The 25640-nt window shown below is 39.1% G+C and overlaps 3 protein-coding genes across 4 annotated transcripts; 1 reads left to right on the top strand and 2 right to left on the bottom strand.

The window, feature by feature from the left end:
* The first annotated feature begins 425 nt into the window (after positions 1-425).
* LOC144636358 (tryptophan--tRNA ligase, cytoplasmic-like) lies at positions 426-13414 on the top strand. Its single transcript, XM_078495548.1, has 9 exons — positions 426-744; positions 2618-2726; positions 3251-3370; positions 6016-6198; positions 7095-7195; positions 7975-8087; positions 8418-8591; positions 8899-9039; positions 10324-13414. Exons 1-9 carry the CDS (start codon positions 537-539, stop codon positions 10489-10491), a joined length of 1317 nt encoding a protein of 438 aa, XP_078351674.1. The 5' UTR covers positions 426-536; the 3' UTR covers positions 10492-13414.
* A 326-nt stretch (positions 13415-13740) lies between these two features.
* Positions 13741-16815, bottom strand: LOC144636480 (leucine-rich repeat-containing protein 73-like). The gene is made up of 2 exons (XM_078495696.1): positions 16423-16815; positions 13741-14800 (listed from the first exon to the last, which is right to left on the bottom strand). Exons 1-2 carry the CDS (start codon positions 16692-16694, stop codon positions 14224-14226), a joined length of 849 nt encoding a protein of 282 aa, XP_078351822.1. The 5' UTR covers positions 16695-16815; the 3' UTR covers positions 13741-14223.
* A 505-nt stretch (positions 16816-17320) lies between these two features.
* LOC144636475 (uncharacterized) lies at positions 17321-25620 on the bottom strand. Of its 2 annotated transcripts, XR_013567516.1 has the most exons (7): positions 25059-25620; positions 23489-23532; positions 21964-22239; positions 20838-20946; positions 19530-19667; positions 17696-18574; positions 17321-17665 (listed from the first exon to the last, which is right to left on the bottom strand). XR_013567516.1 is itself a non-coding variant. In XM_078495689.1 (6 exons), the coding sequence occupies exons 1-6, from the start codon at positions 25221-25223 to the stop codon at positions 18434-18436; spliced, it is 873 nt and encodes a 290-aa protein (XP_078351815.1). In that variant the 5' UTR covers positions 25224-25620; the 3' UTR covers positions 17321-18433. The 2 variants fall into 2 exon arrangements, 1 of the variants encoding a protein (XP_078351815.1); XM_078495689.1 differs by having other exon boundaries at positions 17321-18574.
* Between the last annotated feature and the right edge of the window lie 20 nt (positions 25621-25640).

Below are 25640 nucleotides of genomic sequence, written 5' to 3'. Positions count from 1 at the left end.
CGTGGGGGGGGGGGGGGGGGGGGGGGCGGATGGGGAGGGAGTGGCTCACCCCATTCTCTTCCCCAGAGCTAACGATCCCTTACCCTCCTTACTTCCGTTAATTTGGAGAAGCATGTTATTGAAAAGACTTTCTTGGGTACTTGTGCTCAGTGCCTTCGGCAGGCAGTTGCAGTCATAGTCCTCTCTTACAAGAAGTGTTGCATGACAACCTGAAGGTGGCCTCGGCCCAAAGTTTCTGTTTGAATACATACTTACTTCTATTTTTTTTTTGAGCAATGAACCGTCTGACCTGCCCTTCAGACGGTAGTCTCCTTCGACTACCGTCCTACGTACTTGCCCGTCTGTAGCTGTAGCCTGCATGCAGAACTCTGCAGGCTACCCGTCTGAATTTTGGGTGCGATAAAGGAGAATTCAAGTCTGCATACACGACAGAACGGACTCTATTGAGCGCGGGCTCAAGCTTTCTGATGCAAGAGGGAAACCAAAGAATTATGGAAATTATCTTAGAAATTTATTTATCTGGATGCCGGTAGTGTATGTTGCTTCCAATTCTCCCAAAGAGAGGAAAGGTTTTTGTGTTTCCTACAATTTTCAGGAGTGTTAGGAATATATTTTTAAGCATGGCTGCCTCAAATGATGAAAGTAACAAGGAAAACATGGCCGATGGAGAAGTCGAACAAATCGTGACAATGGAAAAAGTTGTTGCAGCGGACAACAAGGGAATCGACTATAACAAGCTGATCAGTGAGTTGTTGCTCCTGTTTTTGTTTCTGTTCTTTACTTACATAATGCCTGTGCTTGACGCGAAGTCCTCTACTGGTAGACTACTTTATGCTCACACGTGGGATCAGGCCGGTAAATGAGATCGATAAATCGATAAAATCGATAGACTTACTTAATCCTTTTGGGAGAGCTAGTGTTGTCTGTCCTTTGCCCAAATTAGCAAAAATATCGAAAAAAAATCGATAAAAGGATTTGTTGTGAGTAATCGATAATTGTCGATTTTCCAATTATCAATATCGATTTTATCCATGAGATATTTCACATTATTATATAGAATACAGTGCTTTAGCGAGTGGTAGCAAATCGAGAAAAATGGTATCCACACATGTGTGGATATCAATGGTATCCACACATGTGTGGATATCATTTTTGACCAATCATCTCGCAGTTTGCCACGTTTCATAGCTCAATGAGCCAAAGTTTATCGATATTAAGTCGAAACATCTTTGGATCTCTTCCTCGGCAATCTTCGGTTAGCTTCGGAAATCTTCGGAAATTTTCGGAAAATGTTCGGAAACATTCGTACGACCTTCAGACAACATTTTGAAAATCTTCGGAAATCTTCAGAAAATCCTCGGAAATCTTCGGAAAATCGCCAAAAACATCGTAATTAGTTGGTCTATATAATAAACAGAATATTACATGGTTGCTTGGAGATATGAAATTTATCTTCTCGTGTTCAAAACCGATATCTCACTCGTTCGCTGCGCTCACTCGTGAGATATAGATTTGAATACTCGAAGATAAATTTCATATCTCCGCGCAACCATGTAATATCCTCTATTAAAGTCATGAAGGGAAACGTTGTGGAACAAATGAACGATGTAATCTTATTACAACTTTCAGACCAGTTCTGACAAGTTTGCCTACTATTAGTATAATTATCCACCTCAGTGTTGGTGACTATTTACCTCCACTTCGGCGAATAATTGTTAAATACTGTATTTCCATGTTTGAATAGTAAAGTAAAATCCACTACATTTGAATTGTCAATCATGCAATGTTTACATAACCGTCACCTGACAAAGCAGCTGAAGTTTGCTCTTTAAGGGCCTGTTTCTGGAATGAGTTTGTTCTGGAATGAAGTTCGTTCTTCATTCACTTGACAGAGTTGACCGGCTCAACCTAAGGTGTTTTCACGCGCGTGGCTTTTGTTGCTTGATCAAAAACAAAGATGGCGCAGGTTTCGTACAAACATGTTATTGTGCCCATTAATGGCCATATTTGCAATTTTAACAAGCAATTTGACCATAGGGCTGCTTCTTTGGGCTTAACAGGAAATGCTATTACGTTACGTTTCTTTGCTCTGAGTTCAAACTGTGGCCTCTGTATGCTGTTTCCCCTGGGGGGGGGGGGGTGGACTCGCATATGAAAGTGATAGGGATGCTCGTCGTCTCACTTAGGGGTGTAAATTATGGATTTTTGGGCTTGCTTAGGGTGTTCCGGGCAAAACGCCCCCCCCCCCCCCCCCGGGCTGTGTGATGTGGTTTAATCTTGGAACGGAATTCGTTTTGTGTTTACATAATACCAGAATGAAACGTCATTCCAAAACAAAAATTTCATTTCGGAATGAAAACTGTAATGAACTCATTCCAGAATGACTTGACTTTCGACTCAGTATCATGTAAACAGATACAGCCTGGAAATATATGGGGATGGAATGAACTCGTTCTGGAATGAAAGTCATTCCGGAACAATGTTAACAGGCCCTTAGAGAGCCAAAAGAGTCAAAAGAATAAAGATAATTGGCATATCCATCACCTCCTTCTTTGAGGTTTTATCCACCATTTATAAAACAATCTTGACCATTCTTTTGCTGCTATGTAATCCACAGGACAGTTTGGTTGTTCAAAGTTGGAAGAGCGACACAAGGAAAGGATTCAAATATTGACAGGAAAACCACCTCACCATTTGCTAAGAAGAGGGGTGTTCTTCTCTCACAGGTGAATTTTATATCTAGCAGTGTCGAGAGAGTTTTACAGTACTTAACAGTACATTTGGAAGCATTGGGATTCCCCCTTAAAAATTTTCCTTACACATTTCAAGAGTATTATCATGACTATTATCAACGAGTAATATTACCATATTTACAATTTTAATACATTTTGCAGGAGATTGGCTATGAGTACAATAAAAGAAAATAATCAATTAGGGGATATGTTGAGGTCCTGTTAGGGTGAAATTCTGACAAACAATATGGCATTGAAACAGCGTTATTGAGGCCAATGCAGTAACACTGAATGTCAAGACTTGTGTTGAAATTTCAACAGCAAAGTGCAGACCTTTCAAAATTGCAACATGAAAGGGGTTGACTGAGTTCCGACAGGGGACTTACATACACCCCTTACAGCATTTCAATATTGTCTTTAGTTAGTCTATTTCCAAATTCTCAATGTCACTTATCCTTATGTAAGGAAATGTTTGGCATGGGATTTGGAAGTGTTAAATAATATTTATTTGTTTGTAGGGATCTTGACTATGTCCTGGATATGTATGAAAAAGGAAAGCCATTTTACTTGTATACTGGAAGAGGTCCATCTTCAGAAGCAATGCACATGGGACATCTGATTCCTTTTATTTTTACAAAGTAAGTTACTACTATTATAAAACCATGAAACCACCTCCATGATTTTGATATATCTTGATATATCTTGTAAATGTACTTTTATAAGTAATTTTTCTTACTTTTATTTTTGTTTGTGATTTCATTAATATATTGTTATCAGAAATAATGAAGGGCTCGCTGCAAAAAGGGCAGTAGTGATTTTCCCTTGAAATGAACATTATTGAAACAGCTCCAAATTTCGCATGCAGATTTGTTTACGTGTGCCTAACACTGTCCTGTGTTTCATTTCGTTGTTCTTTCCTTCGTTTTCGAAAAATAACGTATGCAAAAAAAAAGATTTTGTAACTAACATTGTCCACAGTAATCCAGCACTAGACATTTTTCCATGCATCGCGTGTGCAAATCTTGCCTCGAGGCACTTTATTACAGTTGTCCGGGATGTAAAAACAGCTTTTCAGAAACCAACTTTGCTGACCGCCATGTTTCTCATATTAAGTTTGCTCCCAGGCGGTGGCAGCGAGGGACTGGGACTCGCTATTCTATTGTGACGTCTTAAGTCACATGTTAGTGGTTCAAGTACAGAAAACAAAAATGGCGCCTTTCTTGGGAAAATAAACTACTGGTTCGTTTGAGCGCTAGTGCGTCCGCTTGCGGTTGAAGGACATCATTGTCTGCCCGTGTCTCCCTCGGGTCGCGGCGGCTGCGCGGGGGTGTGCGGGCCGGTGGGCCAGTGTAGTCTACATCTGGGCTTGTCAGCGTGGTTTTGCAGTGTCCCTGGGTGCGCTGCCAGTTCCGGTGACCTGGTTTGCTTCGCGGGCACCTTCCCTTGCTTTTTTCTGTGCCTCTTCATCTCAATCATTCAATCGATTTATGCGAGCGAAAACCTCAGAAGCTTATCTTGTTTTTGCGGGATTTTGTAGATGTGCGATAATGTAAGGAGTGGAGATAGAAGTGAAAGCAAGCCAGCGGCACTTAACTGAAAGCAAAGCTAGTATAAAGTGAAGACACCAGCAAACGTATTCAATTAATCAGTCTATCACAACAATCAATCTTTATTTCACTTTCACCTCAAATTACAGCTAACGGTAACAGATTAAAATAGTCTTTGCCCGAAACAACAAAATGCAGCTAACCGCAAGCAGACTGCAGTGAAAGCTAGCCGCAAGCAAACTGGCGTGACAGCTTACTGCACGAAAAGCGCGATCTAAGTGTTAAGGCTGACTCTGATCCTAAACTTAACTTGAAACGCTAACGACCTTGCTAACCCTAACCCTTATCCTTGGGGTTAAGCTTTTTCGTTAGGGTTAGGCCCTTTAACCCTAAATTTGAATGAAACCCTAGCGTCAAACCTTAACCCTAACCCTTGGGGTTAGGGTTAAGCTTTTTCGCTAGGGTTAAGCTTTTGCGTTAGGGTTAAGCTTTTGCGTTAGGGTTAAGCTTTTGCGTTAGGGCTAAGGCTGAAGCCCTAGCTTGAATCTCTAACCCCAACCCTAGGCCTTGGGGATAGCTTTTGCGTTAGGGCTAGGCCTGTAATCCCAAAACTTTAGCTGGTTCCATTGTCTTGAGGAACAAAAGGTTTCCTTTGTTTATCGTTTGTGAAAGAAAAGACCTCAAGATGCCGCCAGCAAAAACCTTGTCTTTTGCATGTGTTATTTTTCGAAAACGAAGGAAAGACCAGCGAAATAAAACGCAGGACAATGTTAAGCACACGTAAACAAACTCACATGCAAAATTTGGAGTTGTTTTGTCCATGTTTGCTTTTGGCCAAAATCACTACCGCCCTTTTTGCAGCGAGCCCTTCAATTACAACTTAGAATAAACTGTAACTCAAATTGAACATACATTGTAGTTCTTTAGTGCAAAGCTACTATTAACTAAATAACCATTGGTAAATAATCAAATTTATTGACCTCTTGTTGCTGCTGATGTACAAAATATTTATTAATGTTGTAAAATTTTTAAAGGTACATCAGATCTGTATACGTAGTGTCTTTTATCTGGGGGGAGGGGAAGTTCTTGTTATTTATCACAGTTTCCTACTCTCCCACCAATGCTCATTTGCTCATCACCAGCCTTTAATGATACAACAGCTGCAAATGAAAGAAAATTCTTATCTGCATACCAGAGTTAGCTGCTTTCTGTTGGTTTTAACTGACCATTTGATAGTTCTCACAATTTCATGTTGTATTTCCTTTATGTTGTGTCTCCAATTAGCAGCAATTCTAAATACCCCTGAGACACTTTAATAAATGGTTTGGTGGTGATGTTGTTGTTATAAGACTCTCACACTAACTATCAGCTGAGTGACATCATAAGCCCACTCTCTTGCTCTCCTCTTACTACCTATCCCGGAAATATCAGATAACTTCATCACATTCTGAACTTCAGGTTATATTATCTTGAGCAGGGATGGCGCAGTGGTGATAGCACTCACCTCCCACCAAAGTGGCCCGGGTATCGATTCCCAGACCCAGCGTCATTTGTGGGTTAAGATTGTTGTTGGTTCTCGTCCTCGCTCAAAGGGTTTTTCTCCGGGTTCTCCGGGTTTCCTCCCTCCGCAAAAATCAACACTGCTGAACTCCAATTCGATCAGGAACAGTGGACTAAGAGCCACCCTGTGGAAGTGCCACTGCAAATTCCCTATATTTATTCATTATTTATTTCAGATACCTACAGGATGCATTCAATGTACCCTTAGTGATCCAACTGACAGATGATGAAAAGTTCTTTCTAAAAGACTTGGAATGTGAAGAAGCTCACAGGCTGGCGTATGAAAATGCCAAAGATATTATAGCTTGTGGCTTTGATGTAAAGAAGACTTTTATCTTCTCTGATATTGATTACATAGGGTAAGAATGAATCAACTTTTAAAATTAAAACTCTAAAGGATATAATGATATTATTACCCCTCTTTTTACACCCTCACAAAAGGACACCTTTTTGGTCCTGTCCCCTCATTTAGTAAATCCCAAAACAGACACCCCTAAAAGGAAGGGAGCCGGCCCGATGGTGTCCATCTTAGAGAGAGTTTATGTATTAAATACAGTGGAACCCTTCATAAGTGGGCTGTACCCTTGCGACCAAAAACATGTGTGCTTAGGAGAGGTGTCTGCTTATGGGAGGTTAAAAAATTAGTGTTTGAATGTGGTTGGGACAAAGGCATTGTATCGTGATGTTGATTAGCTGATTTAATTTTCTGTGAAAGGTGAATTTAATCATTATTAGTCTTCATGATCCGTGATCTAAAGGTTTTTCGTGACCTGTGAGGAACTTCATAATCGCGATTACCATTTCCCGTGTTTTGAGTCGTAGGACCTCTGGAAGATTATGAAGACTAAAACACCAAATGTGACCTCCATACAATTATCCAGTCTTGTAAGGCAGCAGCATACTAACATGAATGATAATGGAGGCATGGATTCATGACAATATGCAGCCTTTCTTTTGCCTTTCTCGATTAGCTTTCTTCAAACATCCTCCTTTCCACTTTTCTTAACGTAGGTCAGGATAAAGGAAATCAATGTTCATTCATTTTGATCTCCATGATCCGTGATTCTTTTTTTTCTACCAGTGAACCATTCCATAAACCCTCCCTGTTGACCCCATATTTGGTGTACATGTAAATGTAGCATGTTGTGTTTTTTAAATATGACTTCGTCCTGTGTCTTGGACAAGATACACTGGATTTATGGATGCAAAGGTGCAAAACATTTCAGGCTCAGTGCTTTCTTATATCAACTTTCAGAAGCAGCTCAGAATTTTATAAGAACATTATCAAGATACAGAGATGTGTGACATACAACCAAGTAAAGGGCATCTTTGGATTTGGCGAGAGCGACTGTATAGGTATGTAAAGAAAGAAGAAAAGTTGGCATACTGCAAGTGGGTTGGCACGCATCTTGACTGTGATAAGAAGTCTTGATTGGTTGAGTCGACTTGAGCGTTGACAAGTCATGATAAAACGAAGAAATGTTGATGATCTGAGGTGAAATATACGCAATCAATCAATTTCACCCACTCTTATACACAGGGCCTGGATACGCAACATGTCACCTGCAGACCAGAACCAAAACCTAATCAGAGGCGGCGGAGCAGTTTAGAACGTGGGGTGGGGGTGGGGGGCGGGACTAAGACTGTCCCAAAAATACTCGGTAGGTTTTCATATTTGGGGCAACTTTTTTCCATTCTAGCAACTTTTTGTTTTCTGAACATTTTCTAGACCAAAGATTCCCCAGTTGTTGTTCGAAGGCCATTAGGACATTTCCCAAAATTTCCTTTGGGGAGGCTATAGCCCGGGCCCTGCCACCCCTTGTTGCTGCATATGCTTACTTAATATCAAGACAGCTCTCTTTACAACAATCATTCAAGTATCTGTTAAGAACACTCTAACTTCTTAAAAAAAAAAAAAAAAAAAAAAAAAAAAAAAAAAAAAAAAAAAAAAAAAAAAAAAAAAAAAGGGGGGGAAAAAATTAAATCCAAAAAAATTTTTAAAAAAAAAGGAAAAAAAAATTAAAAAAAAAAAAAAAAAAAAACAAATAACAAAACCAATGCACCTTAGGGGTTAAAGGGTTAAGTGAAACCCTGTAAATCTGGCACTAATATTTAATTACTTACTGGTATTTCAGGTAAAATAGCTTTTCCTGCCATCCAAGCTGCACCGGCCTTTAGTCATTCTTTTCCTCACACTTTTGGAAGCAGAAAAGATGTACCATGTCTTATTCCATGTGCAATAGATCAGGTAAGAGTCTAATTGGCAGGTTTCTTAATGCTTTTTAAATTTTTTTTGGGAAATTTAAAAAAAAAAAATTTTAAAAAAAATATTTTTTAAAAAAAAAATTTCCAGTTTTTCACTAGCCAAAGCTAGAGGAAATAAACCGGAGCAAAAAAATTTAATAGCCTTTGGAGTTGGCACAGTTAGTCTCGAGCCCTGTAATGCGACACTTTACAGACCAGTATGAACCAATCATCATCATCATTTCATCATCATCATTTCCTTTCCTTTAACTTAGAAACAGGGCTTTTTTCTCAAGGCCAATAGCACTTAATTTTTTTTTTCTTACACATCTAGGACCCATACTTCAGAATGACTCGTGATGTAGCTCCACGACTTGGTTGTCCAAAGCCGTCTCTGATATTTTCCACATTCTTCCCTGCTCTGCAAGGTGCGAAAACAAAAATGAGCTCCAGTGACCCCACTTCTTCAATCTTCCTCACTGATTCCCAGGCTCAGATTAAAAAGAAGGTATGAATACAAATATTGTTATTAATTTTAATTTAATCCATTTTCAGGGGGGGCCGGGGGCCCGGCTCTGCACAATATTATAAACTAAAGAGACATTCAAACCAAAAAAAACAAAGTTCGAGGAAGCCCCCCAACTAGAATGGGAACATCAGAACCATACATGTCTGGATCCACCGCTGTAAATGTTATATTGTTTATCCTTGTGCACATAAAGAGAATATTACTGCCATTTGAGGTAAATTTCCTCAGAATACCAGTAATTAGAGGTAAACGGATAATAAATTATCTTATTTTTATTGTTTTGCAGGTAAATAAGTATGCTTTTTCTGGTGGTCGCGATACTGTGGAAGATCACAGGAAATATGGTGGAGATGTGACAGTAGATATTGCTTATCAGTATCTAACTTTCTTCTTGGAGGATGATGAAAAACTTGCACAAATAAAAGAGGTTTGTTCTTTACATTCTTTAAGATCAATCTTACAAAGTGCTGTTAACAACTTTGTTCTACCACAGGTTGCCAAAGCTTAAGATGCGACTGAAAATAAATAAAATGATCTGAAATTATCTAATGTTTATCGTTTTATCAATCTTATATTACATATTCATGTAAGCTTTGTTCTACGTGTGAAAATTAGCATAACTGATGGTATGCTAATTCTAAAATTGCTCTCAACTATCAAAGCGAAGCGAAAGGTTGAACACTTGAGCCGTCAGAATGCTGACCCGTCTTCATGAAATGAGCTGTAATTCTCAAAGTTTACCATTTTTCACCCAAAGTGCCTCAAATTCAAAGGCTTCGATAGTCACTCTATACATACATGCCAAAAAAGTACCCAATATTACATCTTTTCCCCGGTAAAACGACAATATTCCAGTGGTAAACCTCTACGAACCATCCGCGGCCCAAGCTCTTCTGCATTTAATCATGCAATTTGGAACCACAAAAGCCACTTTCTAGGGGAGGTGTATGGAATGTCGAATGCATCACATGATGACAGGCTCATATTCATAAGCTCAAGAATGAGGTGTAAACAAACAAAATTCCGTACACCTCCCCTAGAAAGTGGCTTTTGTGGTTCCATGTATTTCGGCATGTATGTATAGAGTGACTATCCAAGGCTTTTGAATTTGAGGCGCTTTGGGTGAAAAATGGTAAACTTTGAGAATTACAGCTCATTTCATGAAGACGGGTCGGCATTCTGACGGCTCAAGTGTTCGACCTTTTGCTTCGCTTTGATAGTTGAGAGCAATTTTAGAATTAGCATATCATCAGTTATGCTAATTTTCAATGTAGAACAAAGCTGACATGAATATGTAATCTAAGATTGATAAAACAATAAACATTAGATAATTTCAGATAATTTTGTTTATTTTCAGTCGCATCTTAAGCTTTGGCTACCTGTGGTTCTACATTGCCTGTTTTAAAACATTGCAGTGTGGAGACCTAATGGTTAACATGTTAGGTTTCTGATGGAGTGGTCTGGTTTTGAGCCCTGGGTGGGGTCATTTTGTTGCATTTTTGGGCAAGACACTTAATTCTCACAATGCTTCTCTTCATCCAGGAGTATAAATAGGCGCAAACCTCCTTTTCTGTCTTCCTGCCTGAAGTGAGAAAGGGGCAGGAAGAAATAAATGTTGTTTTTGATGGTCTCAATGCTTTGGTTGTAAATACATGTAAGTAAGTATTTTCTCATGTGATTGTAACATATCACATTTCTTATCTTATCCCAGGACTATTCCAGTGGCAAGATGCTATCCGGAGAAATCAAGAAAGAACTCATTTCCATTCTGCAGCCGTTAGTTGCACAACACCAAGAAAGAAGAAAACAAGTCACAGATGAAATTGTAAAAGAATTTATGACTCCAAGAAAATTAGAATTCCCAGGACTTAACTCCTAAACAAAAACCTGACAATAAACTATCAGTAATAAAAATTTCAACTAAATGCAAATATCACATCCAGGGATAGATTCTATCCTCAAGGTAAAAAAAATAGCTCAAGTACATAGACCTCTCTCGGAGTACACTCAATTCTTTCTCTGCTCAGGAAATGTCGGATTGGGGTGTGACCAGAAAATTCCATTTATTATACATTAGAATTACTTTGAAACATGTGATTGGTCGAGAGCATTCAGTCAATATACAGTAGCATGTGAACTTGACATGATAACCCAATATCTGCAGCAGATATTGGGTTATCATGTCGAGTTCAAAGTCCACCTAGTTTCCAAGCCCCTCGTCCGTGTAGTGCTGTCAAACTTTTGAAAATATGGATGCGTGATTCGCCTCCGTTTCCGAAGAGGAATTGAAAGTTTTGATCGAGAATAAAGATTCTAAAAACACCAAGAGAACAACAATAACAAGTGTAAAAATCCTGAATGATTATTTGAGGGGGAAGAACCTGGAGGAACCACAAGATAAAACCGCTTTGGCCAATGTTCTGACGAAGTTTTACGCCGTATACGTATAATAAAACGATTATTGAATTCGGTTTTCGCATGATATCGTGAATTATCAAAACCTCGTGTCTGTGTTATCTGCCTCAGCTTTCAGCTTCGGCAGATAACACAGACCTCGGTTTTGATAATTCACGATATCATGCTCAACCTCATCCAATAATTGCTTAGTAAATGACCCATTTCTACAGAGATCTGTGTTGTGGATGAATAGTTGTTACTTGTGTGCAAAAAATGGAAATTATGTCTGAAAATGGTACAGTTGAACCTCCCTTGAGTGGACACCCTTGGGACCTGAAAGTGTTTGCTTAGGAGTCCCCCTGCCCATTGCCCAAGAACACAGTCATTTGAGCTAAGACAAAGTTTTTTATAGCGGAGCTCCCAGCGGCCCGAAGGGCCGCAGAGCAGAGCCCCATACCCATAGAAAATTAACAGACCCGTGCTTTTGGTTTTTCATGGTCATCATTGGCTAGCGGTATGGTTCGCGGGCGCGTACGACGTACATACGTCGTGCAACATGGCGGCCATACCCCAGAAATAGGATTAAGGTTATGGTTAACGTCAGCTTACATGTTTGATATTGGACATCCATGTCATGGTCTATTGACAGCTGTCAAAACAAGGTTTCCGCTGACCAGTATCACATGACCATATCGCGGGCTCACATACAGAACTCATCGAGGTCGAATGTTTTTTCGAAGTTTACCGCTGACCGAGTAATGGTTTATATAGGATCGCGGGCTCAAGTGATATTTTTTTCTGTTATCGGTCAGTAAATTCGGATTTTCGAAAAGGGCGAAGTAAATAACTGGGGAGCTCCGCTTTTAGGCTTGGCTAAATCTATTTAATACACAGCTTGGCATGATATAGCTATTTTTAGTGTAGTCACCCAACACTCCTTGGGAGGAGCATTGCTTGACTACACTAAAAAATTCTGCAAGGAAGACTTAGCATGATGTTCCTGTTATTTTTAAGACCCTGGTTGGTGGTCCAGCCATGATTCAGACCTGCACTACCTGCTGTGTTGAAGGCAGGCTCCTAGCTAAGCTAACCTGACATGGTTTTTGATGTTCTGAACAATTCATGTTACTTTCATCAAAACACCACTTGCCGAGAAGGTAAAAATACATGAATAACAAAATCCCTTTTGTTATCAATGATTTAAATTTCTCTATTCCATCAACCAAACATTTATTAATATTAACCATAATCAAGTAACAACAGCTGGATCATTATCAACTGTGACTGGGTTACAAACAGTAATTGCGGGCCCAAGAGAGGCCCGCAACCCTAATCTTGACAGTGACCAGCGGATAGCGTTTTACGCGTGCGCGCCACGTTTATAAACCAGGACCGAACCGGAAGTTGAAATTTTTGTTCTTCCACTAAGCACGATCGGAATGCGAAAATGTGTTAATCACAACAGTTTGTCGTAACACCGGAAGAGAAAAATCTGTTCTCCAAGAGCGATATTTTAAAAACAGCTTGTCACATTAGATAAACCTTCTGTGACATTGAAGGCGTTATGTGTTGCTTTTGAGAACATTTGCTGTGATTGTATCACAGATAAACCACGGTAAAGCGAATGATTCCAACAACGGTTATTGTCGAGAAATTCGTTATAACACTGACAACATAGCAAGTTTACCGACTGAGAAAAATCACATCTAAATTCACACTGCACCGCGTGCGAAAAATCCTTGCGTGACGCGTTACTCAGAATAATTGTCTATTGTCCATTTGATCATTTCAGTCCTCCTTGTTCAGTCGTTTATTTATAATTATCGGCACTGCCTACCAGTACCTTGTCTAAGTGCGTCAAGGCCCGCACTTTCTAACCTGTGGTTACCACTAGTATGTAAGCTGATTAGACATGTAGTCTGTAATATGACACCTTACAAACAGGCAGGCTTTTAGCCAGGAGGGAGTCCAGGAGTCCTATGGACGGCCACTTTTCAGAGAAAATTAATATGAATAACTGTATACAGAGGTTTTTTGAGCAAATTTGGAAATCTTTAGATACCTTTGCACTCATAACTGCAGAAAAACACCTTGCATGCTCCTCAGGCCCTCCTATGGGGACAAAGTCAGGCCTTATGAAAATTTTGGACTCCCCCTGGCTAAAAGCCTGCAAACAGGTCCCACAGCCTGCTTTTCTTTACCTTTTGGTCAGCACCAAGAGTGCAGACTCTGAATTGAAAGTCTGCAATATTATTAATTTTGCGAACTTCTGGTCATTGATGCTTAAATTTGATTGGTTTTCAATCAAAAAAGGGGAACTCTGTGCATGCTCAAAAAAGTCAAACTTGGCTACAGTCCTTGTCCTTAGTGCCAATTCAACCAAATAAAAAGTGGGCAGAGATTGAGGAGCTGATCACTGAGTAAAGCTCAAAAATTATTAAAATTCAATTATATAAATGATAACATGAACAAACCTAAGAGATAAGCACTGAGTCTATGTAAGTTTTCTGTGTGATCTGTTAAGTCGGGTGCATGACTTCGACAAATTTATGAGACAGTCTTTGGGCATTAGGTCATCCAGGCTATTTGTAAAGTTACCAAAACCAGACATCTAGGGTAAAAGCTGAGTGACGTTTCAAGTGTATATAAAGGGCTAATGCTGGAAACTTAAAGGAGAAAACAGGGCATAAAATACAGTCCAGTATCCTGCAATGGGAAGTGTTTTCACATACAAAATTAACATGCTTTTATTTTTTATATATATTTTTCCATTTTTTTAAAAATTATGAAGGGGTTGCTGTATTTAATGATTCCTTTACATCCCTCCTCTCTTCTAAATGGTGTTCACCAACAGGGTGAAGAAACAAAAGTTATTGTGTATTATTCTATGTAATATGCTAGCCATATAACACTATCCATAGGGTGGGGTAGCAGCTCCCACAATAAAGGTCTCAGATGAATGGCTTGGTACCCCTTGAGAGAACAGTAGAACAAGCTACACGAATAATGCCCCTAGGCCTAGTCCCAAAAATAATGGCAACTGCTTATCACTGAAGACCAGTAAATTAAATTATTGTAGGCTTGCAGGAGCTGCTACACCACTAGATCCATGGGCATCCATCCATATTGTTTTTTTACAAAGGATTGAAACTAACAGAGGAATGTTTCATCAGTCTTTACATGTGTCTGTTGTTGAGGATGCAAGAAGTGCTGGTCAGCAAGCAACTTCACTTTTGTGATCTCCTTCCTGTGATTTCTCAAAACTTTCTTGTTCCTCTGGTGCCTCTTGTGACTTCTGATTCAAACAGTCATTAATTTGACCAATAAGCTCTGCACTGATGTGATTCTCAAACAACACAAGTTCCTGCAGTTTGGTGGGGTAATTAGCAATGACGGCAAAAAACATTTCTCCTCCCTTTTCGCCTACACCGCAGCCTTCTAAATCAACTCTCTCTAGTGATGAGCTTGCTGCCAGGGCAACAGAAAGTACACCAGCCCCAAAATCACCAATGTTGTTATAGTCAAGATAAAGACTGTGCAGCTGTGAATTTGCAGCAATGGCAATGGCAAGCTGCGTCCAACCTTGTGGAGAAACATCCTGGTTTGCTGACAATGTAAGTTCTACAAGACCCCTTCTTCCTTCGCTGGAGGGAAGAAGGGTGCAGATTTGTCTGATGCCATCATCTCCAAGTTGACAGTCGCCAAAGTCCATAGACTGAAGCTTTGGATGTGCTTGAAGTGCCGGCATAAGGCATTCTAGGCCTTCATCGCCAAGAGCTGTACCATGCAAGCTGAAATAGAATAAATGAGATTTTCAAATTCCAATGGCATGGAAGTTGTGATCAAAGTTGAAGTATTTTTATTCTCAATAGAGGTTGAAAACTTTTCAAAGGATAACTCTGCAACTGAAAGATTTTTATGCATATCTGGCCTAATGGTCAGCAGGGCTGTCATTAAGGGCCGTAACCCGTAACACCTGTTACGGCTGAGCTCACTCAATGTTACGGGTGAAAATGTTGATTTGTGTTACTTTATACTTGCATTCAGAACGAATTGCTACGGGTGATAATTTCAATGTTTTGGCTGCATAAAAACTTAATGACAGCCCTGGTCAGTGTGCTGGACTTCGGATAGAGCAGTCTGAGTTCAGGGTAATTTTGTTACAGCGCAGCTGCTGTTACCGGCGTCAGCCAGACAAAGTTAACCAGTGGCCATTTCAATGGCTGAAGTAAATAACTGGCACGCAATGCATGCAGAAGCGATGACGTTTTACAAAGGGTAAATATTTTTAGGAAATTTGTCAAAAATTAACGTAATTTAAAGTTTAGTGGAACACCGCTTTACGGCACCCGCTTAATACGCGGAACAGTTTTGTTTGTCCATTCATTTTCTCTAACATTAAGTTAATAACAGACAATGGACACGTTTTTCTGTGACTCAAGTGAAACGCTCTCATACAAAGTTTACCTCGCTTTACGGATACTTTTCGGTCACTGCCTATATTATCTTTGCACCATACATTTTTCCATTTGTAATGGTTGTGTGCTTATTGCAATTGTACATCTGTCTGTTTACTGAATCTAATAGAATTTGCCAAATATAATTTGTCTCTTTCGTTCATATCTTTTATTAGTCCTTTTTAACTTCCCAGGAGTATTTTGCTTTGTGTTCTTCGCGGCGATTTCTTGTTGTGCTAAACTTAATCTTTGTTCTCTCTGTAGTTAGTTCCCAGTCCTATTCGGTTGTTCGAACGAGAACGACAGAACCAATCCAAGGGCTCCGGCATAAAGCTCGACTACGTCATCGTTTAAAAATGTTGGAATCTATTGTTCCTGTTCTGTTTTGTGATTGGTTACCTTTGTCTGGGTGATCCTGGTAACAGACTTCAACTCAACACATACTTCAACTATATAATAATAATAATAATAATAATAATAATAATAATAATAATAATAATAATAATAATAATAATAACAAACTCGATATAACGAAACCTCGTTATAGCGAACATATTTTGCCAGTCCCTTGGCCCTTCGTTATATCGAGGTTCCACTGTAGTGCGCAAATTTCATAAAAATTTATGTTTAAACTACAAAATTACAAGATAAAAAATAAAATAAAAAAGCTAAAATTACAATTAAAGGTAAACTTAAAAATACTGCATGGTTAAAAATCTCTTTATGGGGTTACATGCAGCTACAGCAATCAATAACATTGCACATCAGAAGTCTTTTAAAACGATACTGCAAATGCTGTAAGATGCAAAACAATGTTTATAGTTTGGGGTAAAAAAAAGAAGTCCATCTTTGAAAGGAAATCAGTTAGAAATATAAGTCAATGGAGATTGACTCAAGGTAAGCTCATCAATGAAGGCTAAATTGAACATATTGTTCAATTTTCATTGAATACTTACAATAAAGCACTAAGACTTTTATTAGCCACCAATGCCTCAGAAAGCCACTTGATTCTGTGCTTGCCATTACAGATTCCCAGGTTCAAATTAAGCTGAGCCAAAGATTCGCATTCTTTCAAACTTTCCATCAACCTCTTGAAATCTTCGTCATGAATGCGACAGCCTCGCAAAGACAGAATTCGAATGCTGTTGTCATTTAGGGAATCGCAGATTCCCTTGACTTCTGCCTCTCTAAGCTCTTCACCAGTTATCTGTAGCGTTCCTAAAAGCATAGCTGTTTGTCTGATGGAGAATATACACAGGTATCAGGGAAAGTATTCCAGCAAATTCGTCTTCCTTCACAAACTTCCTAATTCAATCGCCATAGTTACCGTCCATTTGCAAATCGCTGCAAGCGAAGACAGGCGTCGCGGACGTCGCGATCAAAAAATTTGAGCAGGAACTGGGTCCTAGCACAGGTAGCCCAACTTTGCATTGAAAGCAGTTTGTTTCAGGGGACAGCCACATGGAAGGGGCGGGATGTTCGTCGTTTCCCTTTGGGGGTCTATATTACGGATTTTGGTCTCACTTAGTGTATTCAGGACAAAATGTCAATATTTCTAGCCGGCAAGGTCTTGCTTAGAATAAAACAATAATGGCGGCGCACGTTCAGGCACAGAAATGGTCGACAATAGAAAGCAAGGGACCGCGGACGAAAATGCTGTTACAGAGAATGTTTTTTACCGGCAAATGATACCCTTTTCTAAACCAAAAATCCCTGATTTCTTTACCCTATCCCAGACTAAACTCCTTGAGAACCATACCCTTCACACATATATGAGAGTGCCCCCACCCCCTCCCCAGTCGCTGACTGACTGTCTTACTCACTCACTGACTGATCAACTATTTTATTCTTTGCCTTTACCGGTAACCTTTATCCATTTCACTGGATTTTTTGTTTGATTTCTACTGTAGTGTAATTTTAAACCTGAGTAAATTTCTTGCGCAAAATGTTAATAAAGAAAATGTTATGGACCGTTTATGTAACCGGTTTTGTAATTCAAAAAAGTTGAAATGGCACAAGCCGTCTTTATTAATTTTATCTTACGATCACAGTAAAATTACGCCATAGTGGAATCGAAAACAGTTCTGAATTATCCTTTGGGTTATGCTTGGCTTGAAAATATATCAGTGACTATTTCTTTATGTAGTTAATAAAATATGAGCGGGAGATCTGTATGGGTGTTTACAATGGCGAGCCGATCTCAGACTGGACGCGAATATTTTATTCTACTTGTGAAATGAAAACAATAAATGAATGCAAAGTATTGTTATGCGAATCAGTAGAGATCTGTATCAAAAGTTAATGAATACTTATTAGCTGAGCAGGAGTTTGTATCAAAAGTTAATTCTATTGTTTGATTTGTATTGGGGTTTACAGTTGTGTACATGTGACCTGAATACTGTGCTGGGATTGGTTTGCATCCTCATGAATAGTTAATGAATTTTACAATGTCTGGTTAGAGTGAATATAATTTTTTTTCAACACACTGTGCTTCTATTTAATTTTTCCATTATTAAGGTAAAAGTAAGGGCACTGAGATCACCTATACAAGCGAGGGTAGTTTCAACTCTTTATCGTTTGTTTGTTTGTTCCTCATTTATTAGTTTACATCAAACTTTCAAAAGTATTATGTTGTCCGAGCGACGATCACAGGATAGACGTCGACATCAACCGAGGAGGCTGGGAACGAGGAAGCATTCTTACGCCAGCTTGATGGCATTTTGAGTGTATCGTTGCTATGTGTGCGTGTCATCAAGTCCACAACTTGTAATGTTTGCGGCGGCAAAAGATACCTCTCGGTGAAGCAACTTCACTGACCAAAACTGTGGTCTTAATTTCTTGGTTTTTTGACCGAAAACGTGAGTTGCTCATGCAGTTTCCCGGGTCAGTTTGCAGGATGAATTCGTTGACATTTTTTAACACCCTCAGGGACCTTGTATGTAGAAATACATCTTTCACTATGCTGGGTTAAAATATCCAATGCTGGGTCTTTTCTGTGCTGTCACAAAGTCTGATCATAAGTTTCCGGCTTATAGCACCAAAATCAAGGCATTTACTTTCATTCTGGCCATTTTCCAACATAATAAGGCCATCAACATGTTTCCATTTCTATAATAAAAGACAAATATAAGTACAGTGAACGATTCCATATTAGTTAACAAATAAAGAAGACAGCCACCTTTTGTACTGTCATAGACTTCTTCTGTAGACTTCTTAACCCATTGACTCCTGGTGATTTACCAAAAAACCGCAGTTTTTAGGTGTTTTTGACCTTTTAAGGTCTATTATAAGCTAAAATAGCTCCAAATCACTCAAAACGGCCCTTGAAATGCAAAATGCATCCTTGTTTTTTACCAGAACCACGTTTAGCAACTTTTTAGTTCGTGCATGCGCACAAATAAAAATTTCGAGATTTTGAGTTTTTGGACGATAAACCATCCTACCACTTTAGGCTTTTCGTTTTTCGTTTTTCTCTTCTTTCTTTCTTTTTTCTGCAGTGTTTGGCCTTCTATCTCACTAGCTTTCTAGCGAGGCAAGAACTACTTACCATGGACAAGCAAAGGGTGGAAAGGGGAAATTTTTCTCTGAGTTTTTCACTAAAATTGTGAAGTGTTTTGGTGCATATTTCAAGCTCCATCAATTTAATCACGCTGGTTTAGGTATCGTTGGAAAGGTCTTGTTCTGCTTCAAAATTTGAGTATAGATGTCGCCTTTCTGGGTGAAAGGTGATGACTTCACAAGCGGGACAAATGCCCGGATCCTTTACGGCCGGTTTATGCTGGTTCAGGAGTCAATGGGTTAAGCGTGCTCAAATCCCTGGAGAGTTTTCTGACAGCATATAAAAACTTGGCTTAGGCTACTTGGCTTTGTACACTTCAAGATACTTTAACTATGATAATTATGTATTACCACACATGAAAAAAATGCTTTTTGAACTGTGCTTTATATAATTTATACTCTGTAAAAAATAGCTTTTTAGTAAATTATTAGAGCACATGTAGAATCCAAAATGACTGTAGCATCATACTTTATGATGTTTGAACTAACAATGGACACTTCTCACCTGTTGGCTGTCACTGTCATTACAAACTGCTGTTCTTACTGGATTTCCCTCTGAACTACCAACAGACCATAAGCACAGGTGTATGACTTTGTTTTCAATGAGGCCACTAGATGAATTGAAACTGCTGAAGCCCCAAGCCTATTAAAGAGATTATTGGATTACTGATTAGGCACTCTTAATAAAACAAAATACAATACAATACAATAAATTTCATTTAAATTCGGATTTACAGAGTAGCAAAAAGATGCTAATTTCTCTGAATAAAAACAAAACCAACAAGAAAAAAAAAGACACTCAATGGTAGGAAAAAAACCCAGGGGGGGGGGGGTACTCGGGGTTGTAAGTGACGGAGATGATCGAAGGATTTTTTTGGGTTTCAAAATTTTCGATTCCGGGATTTTTTTGGGTAAGAAAATTTGGCATGTATTTTTTTGATTTGAGTAGGGATGTTTTTGGGTATTCAAAACAATCTGAAGATTTGTGGTAGTGCCTTGGCTGCATATTTCTGTGAATAAAGTACAGACAAACGTGTTTTACTGAGGGGTAAATTTTTGATCTAGGGATTTTGTTGGGTTATGTTGGAAGCCCTCCGGATTTTTTTGGGTCTTGAATTTTGCCCCCATTGGATCATCCCAGTCATTTGAAATCCCGAGTACCCCCCTGGGGCAAAACCCTTATTGGAAAGAGGGCCCTTATTGAAAGCTGATGAGGGTTGCTCAATCAAATTATGTTGGTGGTACAAATGTATAAGGAGAGCATGATAGAAGTGAAATGCAAGAAATGTTAACTCAGATACAGGATACTCTAGGCACTGTGTAGCATGCATCCCCCCTCCCCTCTTTCCTCTCAGGAGTTTACAAAACCAACAGCAGGTTGGCTTGGTATTGCTCTTGGTTGCTTCTGTCCCAGGCTGCATTCTACGTAGGTTACGCTGAAGATCTTCAGCATGGACTTCAAAATTGCGTGGCGTACCGGTGTACGATAGTTGGCACCTTTAAACTGGCGTACAGATGACTTATTTCAGGTATAATAAAGGACCTTGGCATAGACCTATAAGATAACTTGGTGTATCTTCGGCATGGCATGTACTCAGAATGCACACTGGCTTCTGTCATAAGAATCAGTCTACCATCAATATTTAGCTCTTTATCACTTGACAGCCTTGAGCACTTAACCATAACATAAGGGCATTTGTCACTTAGAATGGAGCATCAGTGTTATGGCCTTGGTCACAGCAGTTAAGAATCAAGCATTCTGACTATATATATCTTTTAAAAATATTTTTACAAAAAATGTTTCACAGTTCACCTGATTTCCACCTTGCCCATGACAATTATATAATTCTACGTCCCTGCCTACTGGTTGTTCCATTGAATCAACGCACATTCCATTTGCACTTGACTTCACCTCATTTTTCCTACATATTAAATGAAAAAAAAAAAAATGAACTAATTACCTTTGTTCAGTTCCTATTTTCAAGGAAACAGTGACACTATAACTATTTTTTTCCTGCATGAAAAATACTTTGAATTCATAGGCCCGCAATTCGTAGCTCTTTGCACACACTGCTGGCCTATCATACTAGCTTTATTCATGTAGGTATGCAATGCATGCTGGGTGTTATGCAGCTGCAGCACTTTATAATACTGTAACACGAGCCTGTTAGAATACCGTAAAGTTCTGAAAGTGGCGAAAAGAAAGAAAATAAGTATGAAAGTAATACACTTTTAATGTCTAGGAAAGCAGCTCAATGCCCTTGCTTAATAGCTTGTACTTCTACCAGCAGCTTTTCAAGACCTCAAGTGTGCATTACTTTCTCATAGCACATGGAAAACCATCTTCTATTTGGTAAACAGAGAATTCAGACTAGAAGTTACCCTCTTTAAATTGGATGCTATGCATAAGCAGAAATTTATCGATGTGCAATTTGATCGTAAATTTGAGAAGGAAATGTTGGGGAGAGAGAAGAAATGTAGGTCAAATGTATCAGAGATAACATAATGGGCCAGTATACACCTCTCTGGTAGAGATCGAGTGGATGCCTTAGAGAGAGTTCCCTGTATACTGCAATCATGGCAATATGCATTCATTTGGTTGTAAAAAGTATGCGTTCGAGCCTATTGGGTCATCAGGCCATAGCTTATCCCCATTTCAGTAGCATAAAGCAACTGGGAGTATTTCTACCTTCCCCCTGGATGGGACGCTAGTCCATGGCAGGGTTACCCCCAGCAACAAATTGGCTGGTATCCATTTATACACCTGGGTGGAGAGAGGCACTATGAGAGTAAAGTGTCTTGCCCAAGAACACAATGCAGTGCCCGTCCAGGGCTCGAACCCAGACCACTCAATCCAGAGTCCAGTGCACTAACCTTTAGACCACCACCCCTCCCACATTTATTTTGGTCACTAGGGTTAAATTGCAGTGCATTTGTACCTTAGTAGTGCACTTGGTGCTGCTTCTTGTTCATTTGCCACATCCTCTTGAAGTACACTCGATGCTGCTGCTTGTTCTGTTCTTTCATCCTTAACTGTAGGAGTCATTCCTCCATGTAAGGCATGCAGAGCCTGCATGGCTCTATAACGTCTTTCTGAAAATTCTGTTTCTAAGTCACTGATCTTGCGATCCAAACTAGACAGCGTCAAGTTGATCTTTTCGTGGAGAGTCTTTATTACATCAGTTGCAGAACTCTTGTCTTCACTTACTTTGGAGCTATGACAAAGGAAACTTAAGTTATTTTGGAACTATGGTGCAATCAAGGTTCAGGCCCCTCATTATAACCCTGGAGGTGTTGGACAGGGCCAATTTAGATGGTAATTTTTTTGTTCACAAATGCACCACTGATGTTCACAACACAATATGGAAGTTTGATACATGCCAGCATGAAGTTCATGTATAATTCAGGAGATATGATCAGATATGGCAGGACTAGCATAATTTTTAGTCAAGAAATTTATAAAAGTTAAACTTAAACTACAGTTGAATCCCGATAACTTGAACCCTCAATAACTCAAACCTCCCGCTAACTCAAACCTTTTGTTATTCCCCATTTTTCTTACTAATGTTACCCTCGATAACTCAAACTCCTGATAATTCGAACGTTTTTCTATTTAACTTGAAGGTTCAAGTTATCGGGATTCAACTGTATTTTGATATTTCCAAGAGGGAATTTAATTTCAAAGAAGAGATTTCTGCTTTAGCGATATTAAACTAATATTAAAGTTGACAAAAATAGTTTTATTGTTATACCGTAGAATTCCGGTTATAAGCCCTGGGCTTATACAACTTTGTAAGGGATTTTCGGTGGGCTTATAAGCGGAGGGGCTTATATCCGGGAGGGCTTATAAGCGGAATGAAAAAAACGTTTCGAAACGAGCCACGGGAGTGTTTATATTACATGAAATTTTGGCGACACTTTAATTTAGCGATATTAGCGATTTTTCAAAAAATCGCCAAATTAAAATGCACCAAAATTAAGTGTCGCTAAATTTAAATCATCGCTAAATTAAAGTGAGTATAATATGAAATTCCGCCATCTGGTCCGTTTCACACGATCACGCTATTTACGGTCGATTATGACGTGTATCGGATGTCTACGTGTATACATTTCAGTAATCTGGTCATTTCAACTTCACAACTGAAACGGACTTTTCGAATTCGCTTGAAAAGAAAAAGTTTCAGCTTGTGAAATCGCTAAAATTAAGTGACTTATGTTGCAAAATTTACGAAAAATCGCTAAATTAAAGTGTCGCTAAATACGGATTTTTCAAAATCGCAAAATTAACGTGACGCCAAAATTTCATGTAATAAGGGGTATGTTCTTTAGTTAAAAACGCATAATATTAAGCAACATTTAGCCCTATTTAGTACTGTCAGGATGATGAACGTATAACTGGGGGGGCTTATAAGCAGGGGTGGGGGGCTTATAACCGGAATTTTACGGTATTTTGTTACTTAATACCTTAAATCATCAATTTGCTCTTGAAGGGAGGTCAGTGCTTCCAGCTAAAATAGTAATAATGATATCAATTAATAAAACAACATACATTTCCAGGCTCATTGGCTTGTTGTAATAGTCTGTCTTCATGCCTGTGTGGCTTTATATCAGGCCAGCACATGTGCAGTCTGTACTGAACATGAAGAAACTAGGACCATGATTTGGTTCCCCACCCCCACCCCCCAGAAAAGGCACCCCTTTCGTATACCTTTTACTGAAAAAAGGTACACCTTTCATATACCGAAAAGACACGAAATATGCCTAAAACAGGAAGTCTTGATTCCACTTTTATGTAGCATTTTATTTATTTTTAATAAATTTAAATGATACAGCCATAAGGTGCATCTGTTCAAAATAATCTTATTGAAGGCCTTTTTATATATCAAAATTATTGATATCCATTCCCTTTCATATACCTAAACTTGTAAAATGCATATACCTTTCATATACCTGAAGCATGAAAAAGGTACTTCCTTTTGGGCGGAGCCTCCCCGTATAGGCCATTTATTGGGAGTAACATCACACACTGACAAAGGGTACAAAATGGTAGACTATTATGGATAAGTCATGCAATTCATTTCTCTGCCATTTTATTTTCAGCTCAACCTTTTTTGCTTTACATGTATCCATGGGTTGGGTGGTGGGACGAGATCATATACATGGACGGATATTGGCAAAAAGGCACCTGATATGCTGATGTCTGATCCCTGGGGAGGCACTCCCCTATATGGCCTATACGGGGACGTGCCGCTGGATAGGGTATCGTTTTTGACTCCTCCAGTCCTGAACAGGGTATATAATTTCATGCTCTTCTGTCCTAAACAGGGCCTGAACCTGTCCTAGACAGGGTATGGCTGAAAGACTGCCGCCAAGTGTTTACATTTTTTTCGCTTTCGCTTTAATGAAAAGTATATTTTTATATGCTGGGATAGGTGTTCGCGTTTCAAAGCGTCGATCATCGCGTACAGGACGCAGTCACAATAAAGCGTAAATGATTGTCGTTGTTGTCCTTTGTCCTAAATAGGGTCTTAAAATAGGGGGTGTTGTCCTACACAGGGTAGCTATTTTAAGTTTTTATTGTCCTAAACAGGGTCAGGGTTTCAAACCCCCAGCGGCACCCCTATACCTAAACTTAGGTCAAGTACCCCCCCCCCCCGGGTCTGATCTCGTCTGTGACTCTAATTGTGAAGGGCATTGAGCTTTGGGAAATGCACTATACAAGTACCATTACATTTATATCTACATCATTTAACTTTTCTGAAACTTTGCAGCTGGACATGAGTGAAAAACTAACTCAGATTTGTTTAATATTTAAATTTATTTTTGGCCTATTTTTATTTTTATTGTTTTTAATTTTTTAGTAAATTCAATTCTATTGTGATTCTCTTTACTTTTATTCTTTTGTCGATTGTTATTTGATGGTATGGTATTTTAAGAAAGGTGTCTGTTTTGAAGTATCTGAAGTATTTTTGTTAAAATAATTCCGGAAATTAGAGGCTATGATTATGCACAGGTCCATAAGCGCTCAACTAACCTGTAGTTTCGTTGATTCGTATCTTCTCCTCAAGAACAGTGTCCCTGACACAAAGAAAATAGCAGCCCATGTCACAACAAACAGATAAAGCACGAATTTCTTCCGCATGTTCCCAGAGCATAAGCTAAATGGCGAACAGCCTGTCGACTTTGAAGTGGAGACCATCTCGAATTCGTGCTGGTCTAATGTTTGACACGTAGCGCTTGATTTTGTCGGTTAAAATAAACATCACATCCTTTCTGTTGTATTGATGTTGATATAGTAAAAACTTGCGTGGTTGCAAGAATCGTATATCTCCTTAGCTACATCGAGGCCGCCGCAAAACACAAAGGGTTCGTAGTACGTAGTTTGATGAAGAACGTCTGTGTGTACATTTCTTGTTTACAAAATAGCTGGTGTCTGAAACAGAAAACACCAGAAGTCGTCATGGATGCTTGAACTTTGCTGCGTGATTCGTGCTGTTATCATTACTGTAAGCAACACCTGAGTAAACATGCGAAATCTAAAAGACTTTCACCAAAACCCCAACCACGAAAGGTCATGAAAGCTCTCCAGAACCTCTTCAGCACTTCAGCACTGATA

Source organism: Oculina patagonica, chromosome 13 (genome assembly GCF_052425735.1).
Source record: "Oculina patagonica isolate OP01 chromosome 13, crgOcupat, whole genome shotgun sequence".
NCBI classification, from domain to species: Eukaryota; Metazoa; Cnidaria; class Anthozoa; order Scleractinia; family Oculinidae; genus Oculina; species Oculina patagonica.
This window is presented reverse-complemented; position numbering and strand designations above follow the sequence as displayed.

Bases quoted from the DNA above. Each gene is read 5' to 3' on its own strand.
- LOC144636358 (XM_078495548.1), top strand. From the start codon at position 537: ATGTTGCTTCCAATTCTCCCAAAGAGAGGAAAGGTTTTTGTGTTTCCT. The intron at 3,371-6,015 runs GTAAGTTACTAC...TATTTATTTCAG, and splicing joins ATTCCTTTTATTTTTACAAA to ATACCTACAGGATGCATTCA. The intron at 7,196-7,974 runs GTATGTAAAGAA...CTGGTATTTCAG, and splicing joins TGGCGAGAGCGACTGTATAG to GTAAAATAGCTTTTCCTGCC.
- LOC144636480 (XM_078495696.1), bottom strand. From the start codon at position 16,694: ATGCTTTTAGGAACGCTACAGATAACTGGTGAAGAGCTTAGAGAGGCA. The intron at 14,801-16,422 runs GTAAGTATTCAA...ATTCTATTTCAG, and splicing joins AAAAGTCTTAGTGCTTTATT to CTTGCATGGTACAGCTCTTG.
- LOC144636475 (XM_078495689.1), bottom strand. From the start codon at position 25,223: ATGGTCTCCACTTCAAAGTCGACAGGCTGTTCGCCATTTAGCTTATGC. The intron at 19,668-20,837 runs GTGAACTGTGAA...TCTCTTTAATAG, and splicing joins ATGGGCAAGGTGGAAATCAG to GCTTGGGGCTTCAGCAGTTT. The intron at 18,575-19,529 runs GTGAGAAGTGTC...CTTTTATTATAG, and splicing joins ATGACAGTGACAGCCAACAG to AAATGGAAACATGTTGATGG.